A 17,664-nucleotide genomic window follows, 5' to 3' on the forward strand; every position below is an offset into this window, starting at 1 on the left:
CCCCGAACACGGGCCAATTGTGTTCGGATAGACGCTCGACAAAGCCGGATGCACCACGGCGGATTCAAACCCACAACCTACCCGGACAGCTGCACCGCCCGAGCGCCGAAACCCTCTATTCTTAGTGAAACGGACCTGAGTTGCAACTGTACTTGGACCGCGGTTTTCCCCTCTACACCAAATGTTTGTTGCCAAAGATAGTCAAGCTACAAGCTCACAACGCATGACGTGGTTAAGATCTCAAGTGAGACAGAGAGACAGACAGACAGACAGACAGACAGACAGACAGACAGACAGACAGACAGACAGACAGACAGAGAAAGAGTGAAAGAGTGATGTTCACACTGGTAGCCCAAATCAGATTTTTCAACTATCCAGAGTGGAATCCCCAGGAAGTTTTGAGATGCAATTCAAATCTGATTTTGTTCTTCTTTTTGTTATTTGCAGATTTTCATTCACAGTTACAGTCACAGAGCAGGGTTGTCTTGTTGGGTTCTATATTCAGTCCATTTCTCCCATTTTTCAAGGAATAGTCTCTCTCTTGCAATCTCAAGTTATGAGTTAGTTTCTCCATCAAATATCTCTTCCACAATGCTCAGCCACTGCTCACAAATCGGAGGATCTGCTTTGTACTATAGCCTTGTTATTGCTATTTTACTAGCTGCCAAGAATACTTTCACTAGGTACATATCTTCTCTTTGTGTATTATCCGATGTCTCAATTCTAAAGATGTGTCTCAGTCCAAATGCTTGGATACCGAAGTCGGATTTACTGTATATCCGCACCGCGTGACATCATGAGCTTGTAGATCTGCTTTTTATTTCAGTGAGTTACACCGTCGTATGACAGAGCATTACTCACGCCTATGTTGTTACGTCGTTACTACAGAAAAAAAGCAATGAAGAAAGGTCAGTGATGTCTGAATTCACAAATCCGATCTGATCGCTTGCAAACAACAGTGTGGACAGTCAGTCCTGAAGATCACATTAGAGAAAAAACTTCCTGTAGGCAGATTTGCCAACAGTCTGAACAAAGCCAGAGAAAGACAGCCTGATTATCAGACTGAAGCGAGAGCCAGTCCACTCAGTGGAGTGGGCGGGGTCTATGGTCTGGAGCCAGGCTAAGAGAAGGACTGTCACAGTCCGCTCCTTTGACTGTGTTTATATACTTTTGGACATTTAGGTCTACTTCGGTCCTTGTTCCCTGAGTGGTTTGGGTTTTTTGTTCTTGTTTCGTAGCTCTGTAGGTTACGTATTAGTCTTGTAATTCTAGTAGTCTGTTGATTCCGCAGTGCTTTTTAGAGAGAGAGAGAGAGAGAGAGAGAGAGAGAGAGAGAGAGAGAGAGAGAGAGAGAGAGAGAGAGAGATAGCACATACATCTGTCCATATACCGTAGACAGAGGAAGTGCACTGTATGCTGAATATTTCTGATATACACATTTGGCTGGGGGGAAAGATGTGGGACTTTTTTCCCTCCTTTTCCTTTTTTGTTATGGCAACTGCTGAAAATTGAATTTGAACAAAGCCCAGGGAGGGTTGTTGTTATGAGAATGACAGGGGAGGAGGGAGCAGGTGCATGTACCAAAAAAAAAAAAGCGTTCTGCTGTTTTGATTACAGAGCAGTTGGAAAGCGGCACACGTTCTGCCACGTTTGCAAAAAATTGCCAGCCTGGAGGAACCCAAGGAGAGGTCACTGAAGTGAGGCATCCAAAGCTACAGGCAGGAGACAGCAGCACGCATAAGAACTTTGGTTGTCTGTCTGTCAGAATAAATATTATATATATATCCCATTAAGACCGGGAACGCATCTGTGTCATTTTTTAGATTCCTTTGGCTATTCAAAAAAATATCAGATCTACAAGCTCGTAGCGCTTGTAGATCTGCTATTTGTTTTTAATTCGTGAAAGGTTGTGCAAATCTTTGAATATATATATATATTTTTAAAGCAAACATTTGTAACTGAAATCTTTGCTTCTGGGGATTCTACAAATGTCTTCTAAATCTACAGTGTTTTGAAAAATGTTTGTTTCTATATAAGTGGTTCTCAAGGACCCCCAGAATGATATGTATTTGGCCGTGCGGACCCCCATCTCAAAATGTTTTGTTCAAGGGACCCCCAGAAGCAAAGACTTGAGTTAAAAATGTTCGCTTGAAAAGAGTTGACACATTTTCACGATTAAAAAATAAATAAATGGAAGATCTACAAGCTTAAAAGATCTAGAAATCTTGAAATGACACGGATGCGTTCCCGGATTGAATGGGATATTACTGAAATTTGTGTTGACGTTAGCTCCTATGACTGAGATTGTGCATGCGAACGCGTTAGCATGTGCTGCGCTACTTTCTGCGGCCTCAGGCGACGCGACCGGCGTCCTGCAGTCGAATAGGCGAGGATTCTGCTGAGCAAGCGGCGCTCGTCGGCGACCGCACACCTCGCAGACACAGGAACAACATTGAAGTTTACACTTTCAACACTAAAAACCAGCTTCCCCGAGGGAGGCCGTGCGTTAAACACAAACACTCGCCCTCTCTTGAGGGAGGCGGTGATCGAGCAAAGTAGGCAGGTCTGTGATTTATTTATAGGGTACACTCACTGCTTTGGGATCTCACTGTTTATGCGTATTAATAATGCATTATTAAAAACAGTCAGCGGTGATGTTGAATAAACAGGCGCTCACGCATGCATAAAATACCAAAGACTGTTGCCTAGCCCACGGCACACAAACTGCACTGCGTTTATGTCTCAATCTTATTCTTCTTTTTTTGACTTACTTTCTATTATTTAGATCAGAGGTTCTCTCAACCTTTGTTGAACTCCGGCATATTTCAGACAATCCTCAAGGACCACCCCACCCAACCCCACTAAGGTATCATCACACAGTCATTTCACATCTTTATAAAGAAAATGTCATTAATATTTAAAATGAATGTTAAAAGTCGGATTTATAGTATACCAGCTCACAATGCGTTGTGCACAACAAAGTATATCAAGCCCTTTATATTATGTCCACAGCATGGATATTGGTATGGAAATACGTTTGAGTGCGTGCATGTGTGTGCGTTCGTGTGCGTGTGTGTGTAATTGAGATGGAGGTTTATTCATTTGTTCTTATTTTGTTGAGCCTGTCCTGGTTCATACAGTGTAATGTTCTAAGGAGTTGGATGTACGGTGTGTGTAGTTTTCTAAGGCAGTGGTCCTCAAACTTTTTCACCCCCAAATTGATATACATTTGGCCACGGACCACCATCTGAAAATGTTTTGTGCCAAGGACCCCCAAAAGAGAAGACACTATTCAAGATTTTCCAAACATTTTCGATACTTCATAAAAAAACAATGTTCTGCTATTTTTGAATAGCAAAAGTATAAATGGATTAAGTGGTGAAAGTGATTGTGATGCTATGTGAACTACGTTTGCTGGGGACCCCCTGGAAAACCCCCCTAAGGACCCCCCTGGCTGTCCCCGGACCCCACTCTGACAAGCAATGTTCTAGGGAGTTGGATGTACGGTAGTACTGTGTAGTGTTCTAAGGGAGTTGGTTGTACAGTAGCTTGACTTTGCAGATAAATCTCTAATCCTTTCCTTAACCCATTTAGACAGGGAAATAATCATTTTTTGATTTCTTTGGCTATTCAAAAATAGCAGATATACATATTGTAGATCTGCTATTTTTGAAAAATTGTGAAAATATGTGCAAATCTTTGAATATGTACATATTTTTAAAGCAAACATTTGTAACTCAAATCTTTGCTTCTGGGGATTCTACAAATGTCTTCAAAATCCTAACAGTTTTCTGAAACACTTATGTTGCTATGATATTAGTGGTTCACAACCTTTGTCATGTCAAGGACCCCCAAAATGACATGTATTTGGCCGCGGACCCCCATCTCAAAACATTTTGTTCCAGGGACCCCCAGAAGCAAAGATTTAAGTGAAAAATAAAAGCTTTAAAGAATATATATATTCAATGATTTGCACACATTTTCAAGATTTTCAAAAATAGCAGATCTACAAGCTCATAGCGCGGCACCCAAAGTATAAAATAATGGTTCAAAGTGGTTAAACTCTAAAGTGACACAGACGCGTTCCCCGGGCTTAATGGGCTAATCCTAAACTCTGCATGGAACCGACGGGGTGCCTATGCACCCATATGGAGTTTACAGAGCTGATATAACCCACTCACCATACTGCTGCTGTGTGTACAGGCTGGTCTCAGCACAGCTGATATAGCCTATTCACCACCAGTACTTAAGTACATGTACTTAAGTAAAAAAGAAATGTAGGTATTTTTTACTATAGTGGAGTATTTTAAATGTTCAATACTTTTACTTCTACTCCACTACGTCTCTGAGGAAAATAGTGTACTTTTACTCCCACTACAATCATTTGAGAACTTTAGTTATTACCTGTTACTTTTTAGATTTAGATTTGTATTACTAAACATGAATTAACCACTTAAGCTCTATCTATATATTTCTGCTATTTGAAAATAGCCGATCTACAAGCTCACAACGCGTCGCGATGCGACGCGTTGTGAGCTTGTAGATCTGCTATTTTCAAAGGATTTGTATACATTTGAAATAAAAATCCTCTCCTTTCACGAATTGAAACATTCATGAAATGAATTGACATTCTGCATAATGAGTACTTTTACTTTTGGTACTTTAAGTACATTTTGATGCCAATACTTTTGTACTTTTACTCAAGTAAATTTAGAATGCCTGACTTTTACGTGCAACAGAGTATTTCTACATTGCAGTATTGATACTTTTACTTAAGTAAAAAAAATGTCGTACTTTTTCCACCACTGCTCACCACACTGCAGTGTGTGTACAGGCTGGTCTCAGCACAGCCGATATATCCCCATTCACCACACTGCTGCTGTGTAGAGGCTGGTCTCAGCACAGCGCCACAGGGGAGTGGGCTGTCATTGTGCTCACCCCTTTCCCCAGTTATTTACACTGATCAAAGGCTAGAAATCCAATTCCCGGACTATACTGTCGCTGTCTCTCTCTCTCTCTCTCTCTCTGGAGTTTTTCAACAAAAATGTGGAATGCCCTACCAAAAGGAGTAAAGGAGTGTAAAGCCCTACTCACTTTCAAAACTGCCCTAAAGATACACCTTCAGGAGGCTGCAATTCGAAAATAGCCCTTGTCTAAGTTTTAACCTACCCCCCCCAACCCCCCCCCCCCCCCATTTTCTTTTTCTTCTCTTGTACATATTTTTCAGTCTTCATACCAGTAACCTCTAAACTGATTGTATGACGTTCTGTATCAGTGTGTATATCTGTCTGTCTCCTATATGTCATCATGATGTGTGTGCATGGGGATCTCATCTTAAACAAGCTCAGTGCTTAACGAGTCAGCTTGTAGATCTGCTATTTTCGGCTAAAAAGATATCCTACCCCAAAGATATGGGGCGGACCCCCTGGTGTAACTCTGAGGACCCCCTAGGGGTCCCGGACCCCCTGTTGAAGACCCCTGGTCTACACTTGTTCGTTCTCCACTTCTCTGCAGCCTCTCTCCTTTGTAGAAAGTGAGCCGGTCCGATGTCAGATGGATGTGTTGTGCTGTTGGCTCTCTCTCTCTGAGGACTCTGTGTCTTTGGCAGAAGAACAGCCTCAGAGGATAGCTCCCTGCCAGTGTGATAACGCTAACCACCACTGGGAACCCTGCTGTGGTTGTTCCATTCCACCAAGGCAGAGGTTTTCAACCAGTGGTCCGGGGACCACCAGTGGTCCTTGAGGGAGTACCAGGGGGTCCCCAGCGAAATTACTTAACATAGCGTCACAATCATTTTTAACCACTTAGCTTTGGCTATTTTTGAAAAACCTTGAAAAAAGTGTGCATATCTTTGAATATTTATATTTTTTAAAGCGAAAATTGACTGAAATCTTTGCTTCTGGGGGTCCCTGGCACGAAACATTTTCAAATGGGGGTCCGCGGCCAAATGTATATCAATTTAGGGGTCCTTGGCATGAAAAGGGTTGAAAACCTCTGCACCAAGGGACAGCAACCAGCACTCCCAGGCCCCCCAAACAAGTGTGTCGGAGGAGCGCGTGTGCGTGTGCGTGTGCGTGTGTGTGTGTGTGTGTGTGTGTGTGAGAGAGTGTGTGCGAGTGCGAGTGTGCCCTTATATCAATGACTATACTTGTGAGTGCGTGTGTACAGCAGAAATAGAGAAAAAGACATAGTTGTGAGGATACTTTTCCTGGTTCTCACAGGAGAAATGGTTGTTTTATGGGTTAAAGGGGGAGCGAGAGAGCAAGGGGGCGAGAGAGGGAAGGGGGCGAGAGAGAAGGAGAGAGAGAGAGAGAAAGAGTATAATGTGTCTTGCGTATAAATGGAAATGGAGATGAGGAAGTCTTTGTGTGTGTGTGTGTGTGTGTGTGTGTGTGTGTGTGTGTGTGTGTGTGTGTGTGTGTGTGTGTGTGTGTGTGTGTGTGTGTGTGTGTGTGTGTGTGTGTGTGCGCGCGTGTGTGCACATGCGTGCATGTGTGTGTGTGTGTGTGTGTGTGTGTGTGTGTGTGTGTGTGTGTGTGTGTGTAACAAGAGACAATTGAGAAGCAGAATGCACGTGTGCATGCGTGCGTGTGTGTATGTGCGCCAGACAGTGTGTTTGAGAATGTGTGCGTCACACACACTTAGACGCCTCGCAGGAGTTTCGCCACAAAGGGGACGGAGCAAAAAGCTTTTGACTGGTCGCCATGGCAACTGAGGAGAAATTGATAAAGGCTTGCCAAGGAAAGCGGGCACAGAGATTAGAGCGTAACGCAGCGTAAGGCCGCTTAATGTCACACCGCTGCCCTTCACAGCCTCCTGAGAGCTCAGAGATAGGACACACCAGTGGTGGAAAAAGTACTCAAATTCTTTACTTAAGTAAAAGTATCAATACTGCAATATAGAAATACTCTGTTACAAGTAAAAGTCCAGAATAAAAAAATGTACTTGAGTAAAAGTACAAACGTATTGGCATCAAAATGTACTTAAAGTACCAAAAGTACTTAAATGTTTGAAAATAGCAGATCTACAAGCTCACAATGCGTCGCGATGCGACGCGTTGTGAGCTTGTAGATCTGCTATTTTCAAATAGCCTAGGTATATTAAAATAACGTAAATTAACGTCCTACTTCTGCACACCTGCAAGCTTTTGAGCGTTTGCGTGCATGTGTGTGATTTAGGGAGTTGGGGAAGAATTAGGACGATTTTCAGGTTGGGGTTAGGATTAGGATATTTAGGTTACAAACTTGTAGATCGGCTATCTTTTGGCTACTTTCAGCTATTGATGTCCTCACAAGTATGGTAATAAAAACCTGTGTGTGTGTGTGTGTGTGTGTGTGTGTGTGTGTGTGTGTGTGTGTGTGTGTGTGTGTGTGTGTGTGTGTGTGTGTGTGTGTGTCTGTGTCTGTGTGTGTGTGTGTGTGTGTGTGTGTGTGTGTGTGTGTGTGTGTGAGATATGCTGCGTACTCACAGGGTATTTCTCCAGGGGGTCTGTTAGTAAAGCATCTCCAAATATTGACCTGCAGTACTCTGCCATTTTAGCTTGCTGCTTGGGCCTGGGAATGACATGCAAGGCGAGTGTATTTGTATAGCACATTTCAACGACAAGGCAATTGGAAGTGCTTTACATACATTTACATTAAGCATTACGATACCAAGATACGCAGAGCATTGAGGGAGTGCAAAATCAACATATTATAAACACAAAATTAAATTAAAAGAGGTCAAAATAAAGAGTAACCTCGTAAAATTACAGTGCAGAATACATTATTAAAAAACTCAATAAAAAACAGCGGCCAACAGAATGTTTTAGCACACACACACACGCACGCACGCACGCACACACACACACACACACACACACACACACACACACACACACACACACACACACACACACACACACACACACACACACACACACACACACACACACACACACACACACACTTATTCACTCAAACAGGCCAAAGGCCATAATATTACAAGCACTGTAATTACCAATAACACTGACACATTCACACGGCTTCTAATGTCAACCACTTGCAGCCTTTAAGGCCCAAACTGCTCCTTACCTCTGAACCAGTAAGTGTTTTAATAGCACGTACAGGCAACAACACGGCAATCAATGAGGTAAATAGTCCCGCACGGCGCTGAACTTACGAGTCCACGTGGTTCTCAAAGGACAGGATGACAGGGAACGGTGACGTCTTGAAGGCACACTCTGCGATGGCCTCGATCACCTCCTGCACGTTCAAACAGAGAGAGGAGGTTAGTTATGATAAATGTACATTATCGCCATCAATGGGCAATACGTTATCATAATACCCATGGCCTGATTTATTCACAAATACAATGAGAAATTTGCATTTTGTCACAGTTTAACCACGTAAGCCCGACATAATTAGCCTAGTAAAATGTGAGCTTGTGAATCGGATACGTTCGCTATTCATCCTTGCGTGAATAGATCCTGGTGTGATCGCAAATTGTGGGGCTTATTGTTTACTGAGTGTGCAGACCTTATTGTTCTTGTATGTACTGTTGTTTGTCGTGCACCTGGGCACTTGGATGTGCGTGCCGTGCACTATCATTTTGATAAACTCCAGTGTCTCCTCAGCCATGACTTCTACCACGACATCCATCTTTGGTGGTTGACAACCATGTCTGATGGTGACATGTCAGTGCCTGTTGGCTTGTGCTGATTGGTCACCTATACTGCCATCACAGTTACAGTATCAGCCCTAGAGGGCAGAGAGCAGTTTTCAGTCCCTGGGGCCGATAACAGCTTTTGACCCTCTAGTCCAGTGGTTCTCAAACTTTTTCATGTCAAGGACCCCCAAATTGACACTTATTAGCCCGCGAACCCCCATTTCAAAAGATATGCCGGGGACCCCCATAAGAGAAGATTTTTTTTACGGCTCTAGCAGTGATTCTCAACTATTTTAATTTCAAGGGCCCCCAGTTTGACATGCATTAGGGCTACGGACCCCCATTTAATGGCATTTCTATCACTTGGACCACAATTTATATTGTAAAATCTATGTCAATTTAACTCTGAGAGTGTACAAATGGAACCAAATGGACCCGTTACTCTCAGAGTTACAGACCCATAAGGGTCCATTTGGTGCCTAATCTATCATTTAGCTGGGGACCCCCTGGAACTCCCTCAAGGACCCCTGGGGGTCCCCGGACCCCACTTTGAGAACCAATGCTCTAGTCTATAGGCCGGTTAATCACTCCGGTCAGACAGGGCAAATAATGAAATGCTGGGTATGTGGGCACGACGTTAGTTGACCCTGGATTGAATAACCCCAATCAGCGAAGAATGCCTGGGAGATAATTAATGTTTACTAAAGGCTAATTTGTAGTCCATTGCATGGTCCAGACTCTGCTGGGGTCCATGTGAACTAAATTGACTTCAGCATACGTCCGCCGTCACAGTGTTTCAGCTGTACTTGGCATATACCTTATAATCAGCTTTGCGTGATCTGAACGGTAAAACAGTATTAGTAGTATGTAATGTGAGAACACGAAAGGTTTCCTGAAAAGGAAACCACTAACTCAGGTTCTCAAACTGGCGTCCTTGAGGAGTCACAGGTCTGTAACTCAGAGAGTCAGGATTTTAAAATGTTTTTTTTTTGCAAAATAGTAAAAGATGCCTAAAAAGTTTAGGCATAACGGGGAAAGGCAGAGCGCAAGATACTGTAGGGCCCAGTCTGTGTTTAGCTGACCGGGTGCAAAATAAACCAAAATCACTGTCAGCAGTCCCCTTCTATCCACTTTAATTTTCACTTTCATTTCAACGTTTCCCGTGGCTTCTCTTTGGGAGAAAAAACACAAGCCTGGGATCCGAGGTTATGCACTTATAGACTCTGTCAGAGCCTTAAACAGGATAATGTGTGCTGAAGGTCACTGCTGAACGCAGCTAAACGTCTAACCAAGGCTTTGCAGAGCAAGGCTTTGCAACGATGAACCGAGTCAGTTACACAAACATGAACTTGAGTTAATTTAAAGTCCTTCTTACCTTCTGTGGAAAAAAGCTCTCGTCTAATAACACACAGCCTCCTTCTCGTCCTCCCACTCTCTCTCTCTCTATCTCTCCCGTACTCTCTCTGTCTGTCGGTCGCTGCTCTTTCACTTTGCTATTTCATTCTCAATATAACTCCATCAGTCTTACTCTGCTCCTCAGGTTACTTTCATTACATATAAATGTGCTGCATCAATCAGTGCACCCACCTGTATATTTCACCTTGAAAAGGCCTGTCTGTCTGTCTGTCTGTCTGTCTGTCTGTCTGTCTGTCTGTCTGTCTGTCTGTCTGTCTGTCTGTCTGTCTGTCTGTCTGTCTGTCTGTCTGTCTGTCTGTCTGTCTGTCTGCCTGCCTGCCTGCCTGCCTGCCTGCCTGCCTGCCTGCCTGTCTGTCTGTCTGTCTGTCTGTCTGTCTGTCTGTCTGCCTGCCTGCCTGCCTGCCTGCCTGCCTGCCTGCCTGCCTGTCTGTCTGTCTGTCTGTCTGTCTGTCTGTCTGTCTGTCTGTCTGTCTGTCTGCCTGCCTGCCTGCCTGCCTGCCTGCCTGTCTGTCTGTCTGTCTTTTTAGTCTGTTTCCCAACACATATTTGGGATGCTCTAAATATTATATTTGTTGAATTGAATCAAATACTTTATTTTAGAAACAGAAAAATGGAAAGAGCACGAAGGTACAGTAAAACACTTAAAAGGATATTACAAAAAAAAAGTCCTGGGGACTTGTTTCCATTGTGGTCCTATGTAATTCAATGAGCTTGTATATCTGCTATTTTTGAATAACAAAAGTGTCAAATCTTTTAGCTCAAATACAAAAATGACACAGATGCGTTCCAGATCTTAATGGGTTAAGGCAGGCTGGGATAAGACAGACACAACAGCTATATTTACACAGGAGAAAAAGGAAAAACGTCAGCATTGTATGACCCTCATTTCAACAGGATTTAATATCTATCTCCACTTGTAGGTTTCTGACAGATGTTTTTTCAGACCAGATATCCAGTTGTATACCTCTGCAAATGTTTTTCTCTCTCTCCCTCTCTCCTGTTCTCCTCTCTTCTCCTTTTATCCTCAGCCCCCTGCACCCTGTACTCTTCTTCTACCCTCCTGGTCTCACCTTGAAGGAGATCTCCGTGGTCATGGTGAAGCCGTGCGTGATGACGGGTTCTTCTTCGGTGGTGCGTCCCTTCCAGCAGTCCAGCTCGATGCAGCGGCAGCCCGACAGGAGGACCTGCTTGTACATCTCCACCGACGAGTTCCCCGCCAGCTGGCCCGCTGTCACACACACACACACACACGCACGTGCACACACGCACGCACGTGCACACACACACACACACACACACACACACACACACACACACACACACACACACACACACACACACACACACACACACACACACACACACACACACACACACACACACACACACACACAGAGTCAGAGCCAATGGTGGAAAAAAGTACTCAAATGTTTTACTGAAGTAAAAGTATCAATATATTTGTAGTGGAGTAAAAGTACAATATTTGCTTCTGAGATGCAGTGGAGTAGAAGTAAAAGTATAGACAATTGGAAATACTCCAGTAAAGTAAAAACACCTCAAAATTGTACTCAAGTACAGTACTTGAGTAAATGTACTTATTTACTTTACACCACTGACACACACACACGCACGCACACACACACACACACACACACACACACACACACACACACACACACACACACACACACACACACACACACACACACACACACAGAGTTAGAGCATGGCCCATGAGGTTACAGTCCTATTGATTGACTAAGAGACAGGGGCTGTCCACATAAAAGCCTTTCCCATCACTTCTCTCCAGAGCTCATTAACGGCGCTTGCTGTCCTCATGCGGCGAGAACAATACAATTGTCATTATGCGAGGCAGGTGAACCATCGCCTGCCACCATTAACCAAGCAATTATCTCTTCACATTAGCAGCTGCACCGCTGCCAACGCGGGAGCCGCTCCAAGCTGCTGGGTGCGTCCCACTCTCTCTCTCTCTGTCTCTCTTTGTCACTCTGTCTGTCTTGTCTTGTCTTGTCTGTTTATCTCCCTCTGTAACTCTCGCTCTGTCCCTCTCTCTCTCACTCTTCCTGTAACATGCTCTCTCTCTCTCTCTCTCTGTCTCTCTCTGTCTCTCTTTGTCACTCTGTCAAAAATAGCAGATCTACAAGTTCATAGCACGGCACCGAGTGCCGCGCTATGAGCTTGTAGATCTGCTATTTTTGAATAGCCCAAGGAATCTTAAAATGGCACACAGATGCGTTCCCAATGTCCCACTCTCTCTCTCTCTCTCTCTCTCTCTCTCTCTTTCTCTCTGTCTCTCTTTGTCACTCGGTCTGTCTTGTCTTGTCTGTTTGTTTATCTCTCTCTCTCTCTCTCTCTCTCTCTCTCTCTCTCTCTCTCTCTCTCTCTCTCTCTCTCTCTCTCTCTCTCTCTCTCTCTCTCTCTCTCTCTCTCTCTCTCTCTCTATCTCTCTGTCACTATGGCTGTGTGTGTGTGGGTGTCTGTCTGTCTGTCTGTCTGTCTGTCATTCTCTCTCTGTCTGATAATCTTTCTTTTGATCTCACACACGCACGCGCACGTGCACGCGCACGCTCCATTGTTTGTCCTCTGGTGTTCCGTCCAGCCTCCCCGGGGGGTTAAAGTGCTACATCGCTCTTTCTTAAATCAATTAGGAGAAGGTTCTTCTCTAAATGAGATCCTGTGCCGCGCGCCGCGTGGAACACGCCTCCGCTTTGCTATCGATTAGCGACGGCAATCAGCAGGAACGAATACATAAAACGCCCCGCTGCCCTCCCATTACCATCCATGAAGTCACCCAGCGGGACGCTGACAAACACTCCGCCCAGGCAGGGGAGAGCTTTACACGGTTGGCCCTGTAGGAGGCCAACCATCTACAACAGTGTTGCCCCAAACACAGGGTTGCGGCCCGTGTTGCCAGGTCTGCTTATTATAATTTCCCCCCCAAGGATTTGTTTGAAAATAGCAGATCTACAAGCTCACATAGCGACGCGTTGTGAGCTTGTAGATCTGCTATTTTCAAATAGCTTGATGTATATGTTTCATGTGGCCCATAGTCGCTTCTTTTGGGCTTGTTTTCCTAGACCTGGTTGCTTGTTTCTCTCCCAGAATCTGGCAACACAGGTTGCGGCCCAAGGACCCGTTTTTATGTTGTTTTCCTAAAACAATTCCCACAAAATTGTTTATCTATTCATGTTCTTTTTATATCCTCAAATGTACTTTTTTTTAATAACTGTTTCAAAACAAATTTAAAAGCGCGAACAAGTTGTAATGCTAGATCGGCTATTTTCACTACTTGTGGCATAACAGGTTAATTCATAATGTGTTTTGTAAGTTTGGGTCCTGGGAACCCTTGATCTACAAAAGGGTCTGTATGTGTGTGTGCTTGTCCGGGGCTAATCTCACAAACTGCTGTATCGATCGTGTGCATCATCGATACCTCCAACCATTCTTTTTCACATCTTTTGACATAACTTAACCACTTAAATCGTATCTATATTATGGGGAAAACCTTCGCAGAAAATAGCCGATCTACAAGCTCACAATGCATTGCGTTGCAAGCGATGCATTGTAAAGCTTGTAGATCGGCTATTTTCAGCAAAGATATTTAATGTAGAGCAAAACAGAAAAGACACTCGTGTAGAGCCCTGACCAACCAAGTATAGGGTTTATGGAGCCCCGGATACACAGCCACGCAATTATTAGACCCTGTATTATAATAGATCAACTCTTATGATAGATACATAATAAACTCTCACTTCATTTTTACTTTTTATGTGCAGGTATGTATGTATGAATGTGTACTGTATGTATGTATATATGCATGCATATTATATATGTAAATATATTCTGCTGTTTATGTTCACGCTGTATTATGAGTTGCTGGTTGGGTAATACAGTGGTTCTCAAACTTTTTCATGTCAGGGACCCCCAAATTGACACTTATTAGCCCACGGACCCCCCATTTGAAAAGATATGCCAGGGACCCCCATAAGAGAAGATTTTTACGGCTCTAGCAGTGATTCTCAACCATTTTAATTTCATGGACCCCCAGTTTGACATGCATTAGAGGCTACGAACCCGCATTTAATGGCATTTCTATCTCTGGGACCCCAATTTATATTGTAAAAACAATGTTAATTTAACTCTGAGAGTGTACAAATGGAACCAAATGGACCCGTTAGGGTCCATTTGGTTCCATTTGTACACTCTCAGAGTTACAGACCCATTTTACAGACCCATTTGGTTCCTATCCATCATGGGGACCCCCTGGAACCCCCTCAAGTACCCCTGGGGGTCCCCGGACCCCACTTTGAGAACCAACGGGGTAATACACCGGAATGTTGTGTGTTTTGTTAATTGATGTGTCTGATGTGGGATGGGTCAAGCAATTATCCTGACAAAAGAATAACACATTAATTTATTCATAAATATTCATTAATTCTTTGCATTTCTATATTTTCCTCCCATGAACAGTAGTAATCTTCTCCTCATGTTTTATTATCATGTCACAGTGTGTCCCTATCCATAATGCATATAAGCAGCTGCAGGAAGGAATATGGCAGCATTGGGGTGACTCAGGGACATTCTGTTTGTTTGTTTACTGCGGTCACAAGCCAGCGGTTCTATTGTAAAGGAATTTCCTCGTTGCCGTCGCACTGGAGAAAATTCGATTCACTTGAAAGATCTGATACTCTTCACTTCCTCTGCCGGAATAGATTTGAATAGATGAATGCTAATGTTCTCTCAATAGAAAATGGCCACTGTAGCACGCCGTGTGCTCTGCCAAGAGCACGTAGATGTGACTACCACACACTGCGTGTGTGTGTGCGCGTGCGTGTGTGTGTGTGTGTGTGTGTGTGTGTCCGTTGTAGCATGCCGTGTGCTCTGCAGCACGTAGATGCCACACAGTGGCCCTCATTTATCAAACTCGCACAGACTGAAAAATTGGACGTACGCTCATCTCATCTCGCCGCAATTGTTGCCATTCGTCAGTCTGTGAGCGTATAGGCAACGATCAAATCTCACCTCAGGTCTCAGCTGGAGGGAGTACACAAATGTTTTTTCATCGTAGACATACGGTGCATCATAGTCTGACGATCTGACAGGCATATTAAACATGAACAGCAGCCACTTATTCACTTAATCCATTAAGACCTGAGGCCGATTCTAAAAATGTTTTCTAAAACAGTTTTTTGATAAAAATATTATTTATTTTTTTCAAGATTTTTCAAAAGTAGTATATCTGCTATTTTTGAATAGCCAAAGAAATCTAAAGTGACTCAGATGCGTTCCCGGTCTTAATGGGTTGAAATGATGTGACCTAACATCTAGGTTCAAGGGATTGACTTTATTTGTCAGCAATACCAATTACAAAGCAAAAGCTATGTGAAATTCATTGTGCGCTAAAAACCAACACAGCAGCTACAGTCTCGAGAGTTCAAAGGTTAAAAACTCAGTGTTAAATGTGACCTGTGCTAAAAACTAAGCTGCATAAATAAATAAAATCTGTATTCAAATGTTTTGATCTAAAACTATGTGAAAGTGCAACATAGCTCAAGTGTAAATCGCATTATCACAGCATAGATCTAATATCGAACATACCCCTACGCATACACGCATTTGAACCGAGGAATTTAAAAGAAATCTATCATATTAGGTTAGATGCTTTAATCATCCGTCACCCATTTGAACAAGATTTAACAGCAATTCTGACTCTATTAAGACCTATACGTGCGCGTAGATGCGAAAGGATTTTCATTTTAGCGAAACAGCAGCGGATGGACATTTCCCCAGGTTTCACTGTCTGTCTAGCTTTTTTTGGAACGAGAAGTCCAGCATTTCTTTTTCTTCCTGCTTTTTAATCTGCCGTAGCACAAGATCCTCACAGCTGCTGTCTCCAAAAGCGTCATTATGTCACAGAGCGCTGAAGCCTCATTACCTTGTGCATTGTGCAGTGTCGGGATGTTGTCATGATTAATGCATACAGCTTTAGCCGCAGAAGCTAGGGCTGTCACGATTATGTCATGGTACATGACCATTCATTGTCACGCAAATAATTGCGATTAATGATTGCATTGTGTTCTTAGTTCATTGGCGCTGCCAGGGGTTTTGGGGTTTCGTGTTAATCCGGGCCTGCGTGAGATGATTCCTGCGATGGTTTCTACATAAGATTGATAAATGAGGGCCACTGTGTGTGTGTGTGTGTGTGTGTGTGTGTGTGTGTGTGTGTGTGTGTGTGTGTGTGTGTGTGTGTGTGTGTGTGTGTGTGTGTGGACGATAAATGTTGGACGATAAACGACTTGATTGGAATTGGCATGACAAATTAGATGTGACTAAAGTTTCATCAGGTTAGGGTGGGGGGTTGGGATTGGTGGGCAGGGCGATGCGGCATGAATGCAAATCAATGAGAGAGTCAAATCAAATCAATGTCCCCAAAAGTTTGCAAAACCATGCGAGTACGAGCTAGTGCGCGCTCCTGTGCATGTGTGTGTGTGTTTCTGTGTCTGTGTGTGTCTGTGTGTTGGTGTGTGTGTATGTGTGTGTGTGTTTCTGTGTGTTTCTGCGTGTGTCTGTGTGTGTTGGTGTGTGTCTTTGTGTGGGTGCGTGCGTGCGTGCAGATGTGTAATCACCAGCCTAAAGAAATATAAAAACTCATGAATATCAATGAACAGATCTGATGAGTTACGTAAATGTAGTCCATTTATTTCCATTCAGAGATGTACGCTAACGCCTGCAAAGGTAATTGTGTTTCCGAATGATCAAGTCAACTATCCATGTGTGAGGAGCAGGGGAAACGCACGCAACTGTTCGGGAGTAAAATTTAATTGAGAGAAAAGCCACCTGAGAGAGAGTGTGAGAGAGAGAGACAGAACTACAGTACTGTATGAACGGAGCCACTACCTCTAAATAGTTTTGAAAAACTGCTGTTTATTGGGTACTAAATCAAATATATTTGATAAAATGCTACAATTTTCAAGTGTTAAAGTGTTAAACCAAGTGACTGCGACACCTTGAAAAAGTGCTATTTGTTTCAAAAGCTTTATATCAAAGCTACCCTTGCCTACGTGGACTTACTGTATAACTGTTTCTAAAAGCAAATATACATTTTGCAGTTTTGTAAGCTAGATTTTCTAAGTTGCAATGTGACACATCCATTTGTACATACATTACATTGAGTTTTGACACATCTGCTTTGGCGATGTAAACGTATGTTTTCTCTTGCCAATAAAGCTCCTTTGGATTGAATTGAATTGAATTGAATTGAATTGAATTGAATTGAATTGAATTGAATTGAATTGAATTGAATTGAATTGAATTGAATTGAATTGGAGAGAGAAAGGCAGAGAGTGTATCTGTGCATAAACGCATAAACTTATAGTTCATACACACAAGCAAGCGAGTGTGTGTGTGTGTGTGTGTGTGTGTGTGTACCTGTGAGGTATGTGTTGTGTGATGAGTTGATAAAGTACTGGGTCAGGGGAAGCGTCATGTCTTCACTCTGGTCCAGTTTCTCTGGAGGGATGAGGCAGTTCTCCTCACTGCACAGATACCTGGCGAAGCCCTCCACCGAGATCTGACCTGCAC

General features: G+C 43.3%; 1 protein-coding gene across 4 annotated transcripts in view; it reads right to left on the reverse strand.

Annotated features, from left to right (window-relative positions):
• Positions 1-17,664, reverse strand: part of plcb1l (phospholipase C beta 1-like) — a 243,685-nt gene that overhangs the window by 58,710 nt on the left and 167,311 nt on the right. For all 4 annotated transcript variants that reach the window (XM_084082847.1, XM_084082848.1, XM_084082849.1 and 1 more), the window contains exons 10-13: positions 17,512-17,658; positions 11,133-11,290; positions 8,161-8,243; positions 7,469-7,553 (exon numbers count right to left, since the gene is read on the reverse strand). In XM_084082847.1, coding sequence (XP_083938973.1) covers positions 7,469-7,553; positions 8,161-8,243; positions 11,133-11,290; positions 17,512-17,658 — 473 coding nt within the window. The remainder of the gene's footprint in view (positions 1-7,468; positions 7,554-8,160; positions 8,244-11,132; positions 11,291-17,511; positions 17,659-17,664) is intronic.

Source organism: Gymnoscopelus microlampas (genome assembly GCF_963454915.1).
Source record: "Gymnoscopelus microlampas genome assembly, chromosome: 16".
NCBI lineage: Eukaryota > Metazoa > Chordata > Actinopteri > Myctophiformes > Myctophidae > Gymnoscopelus > Gymnoscopelus microlampas.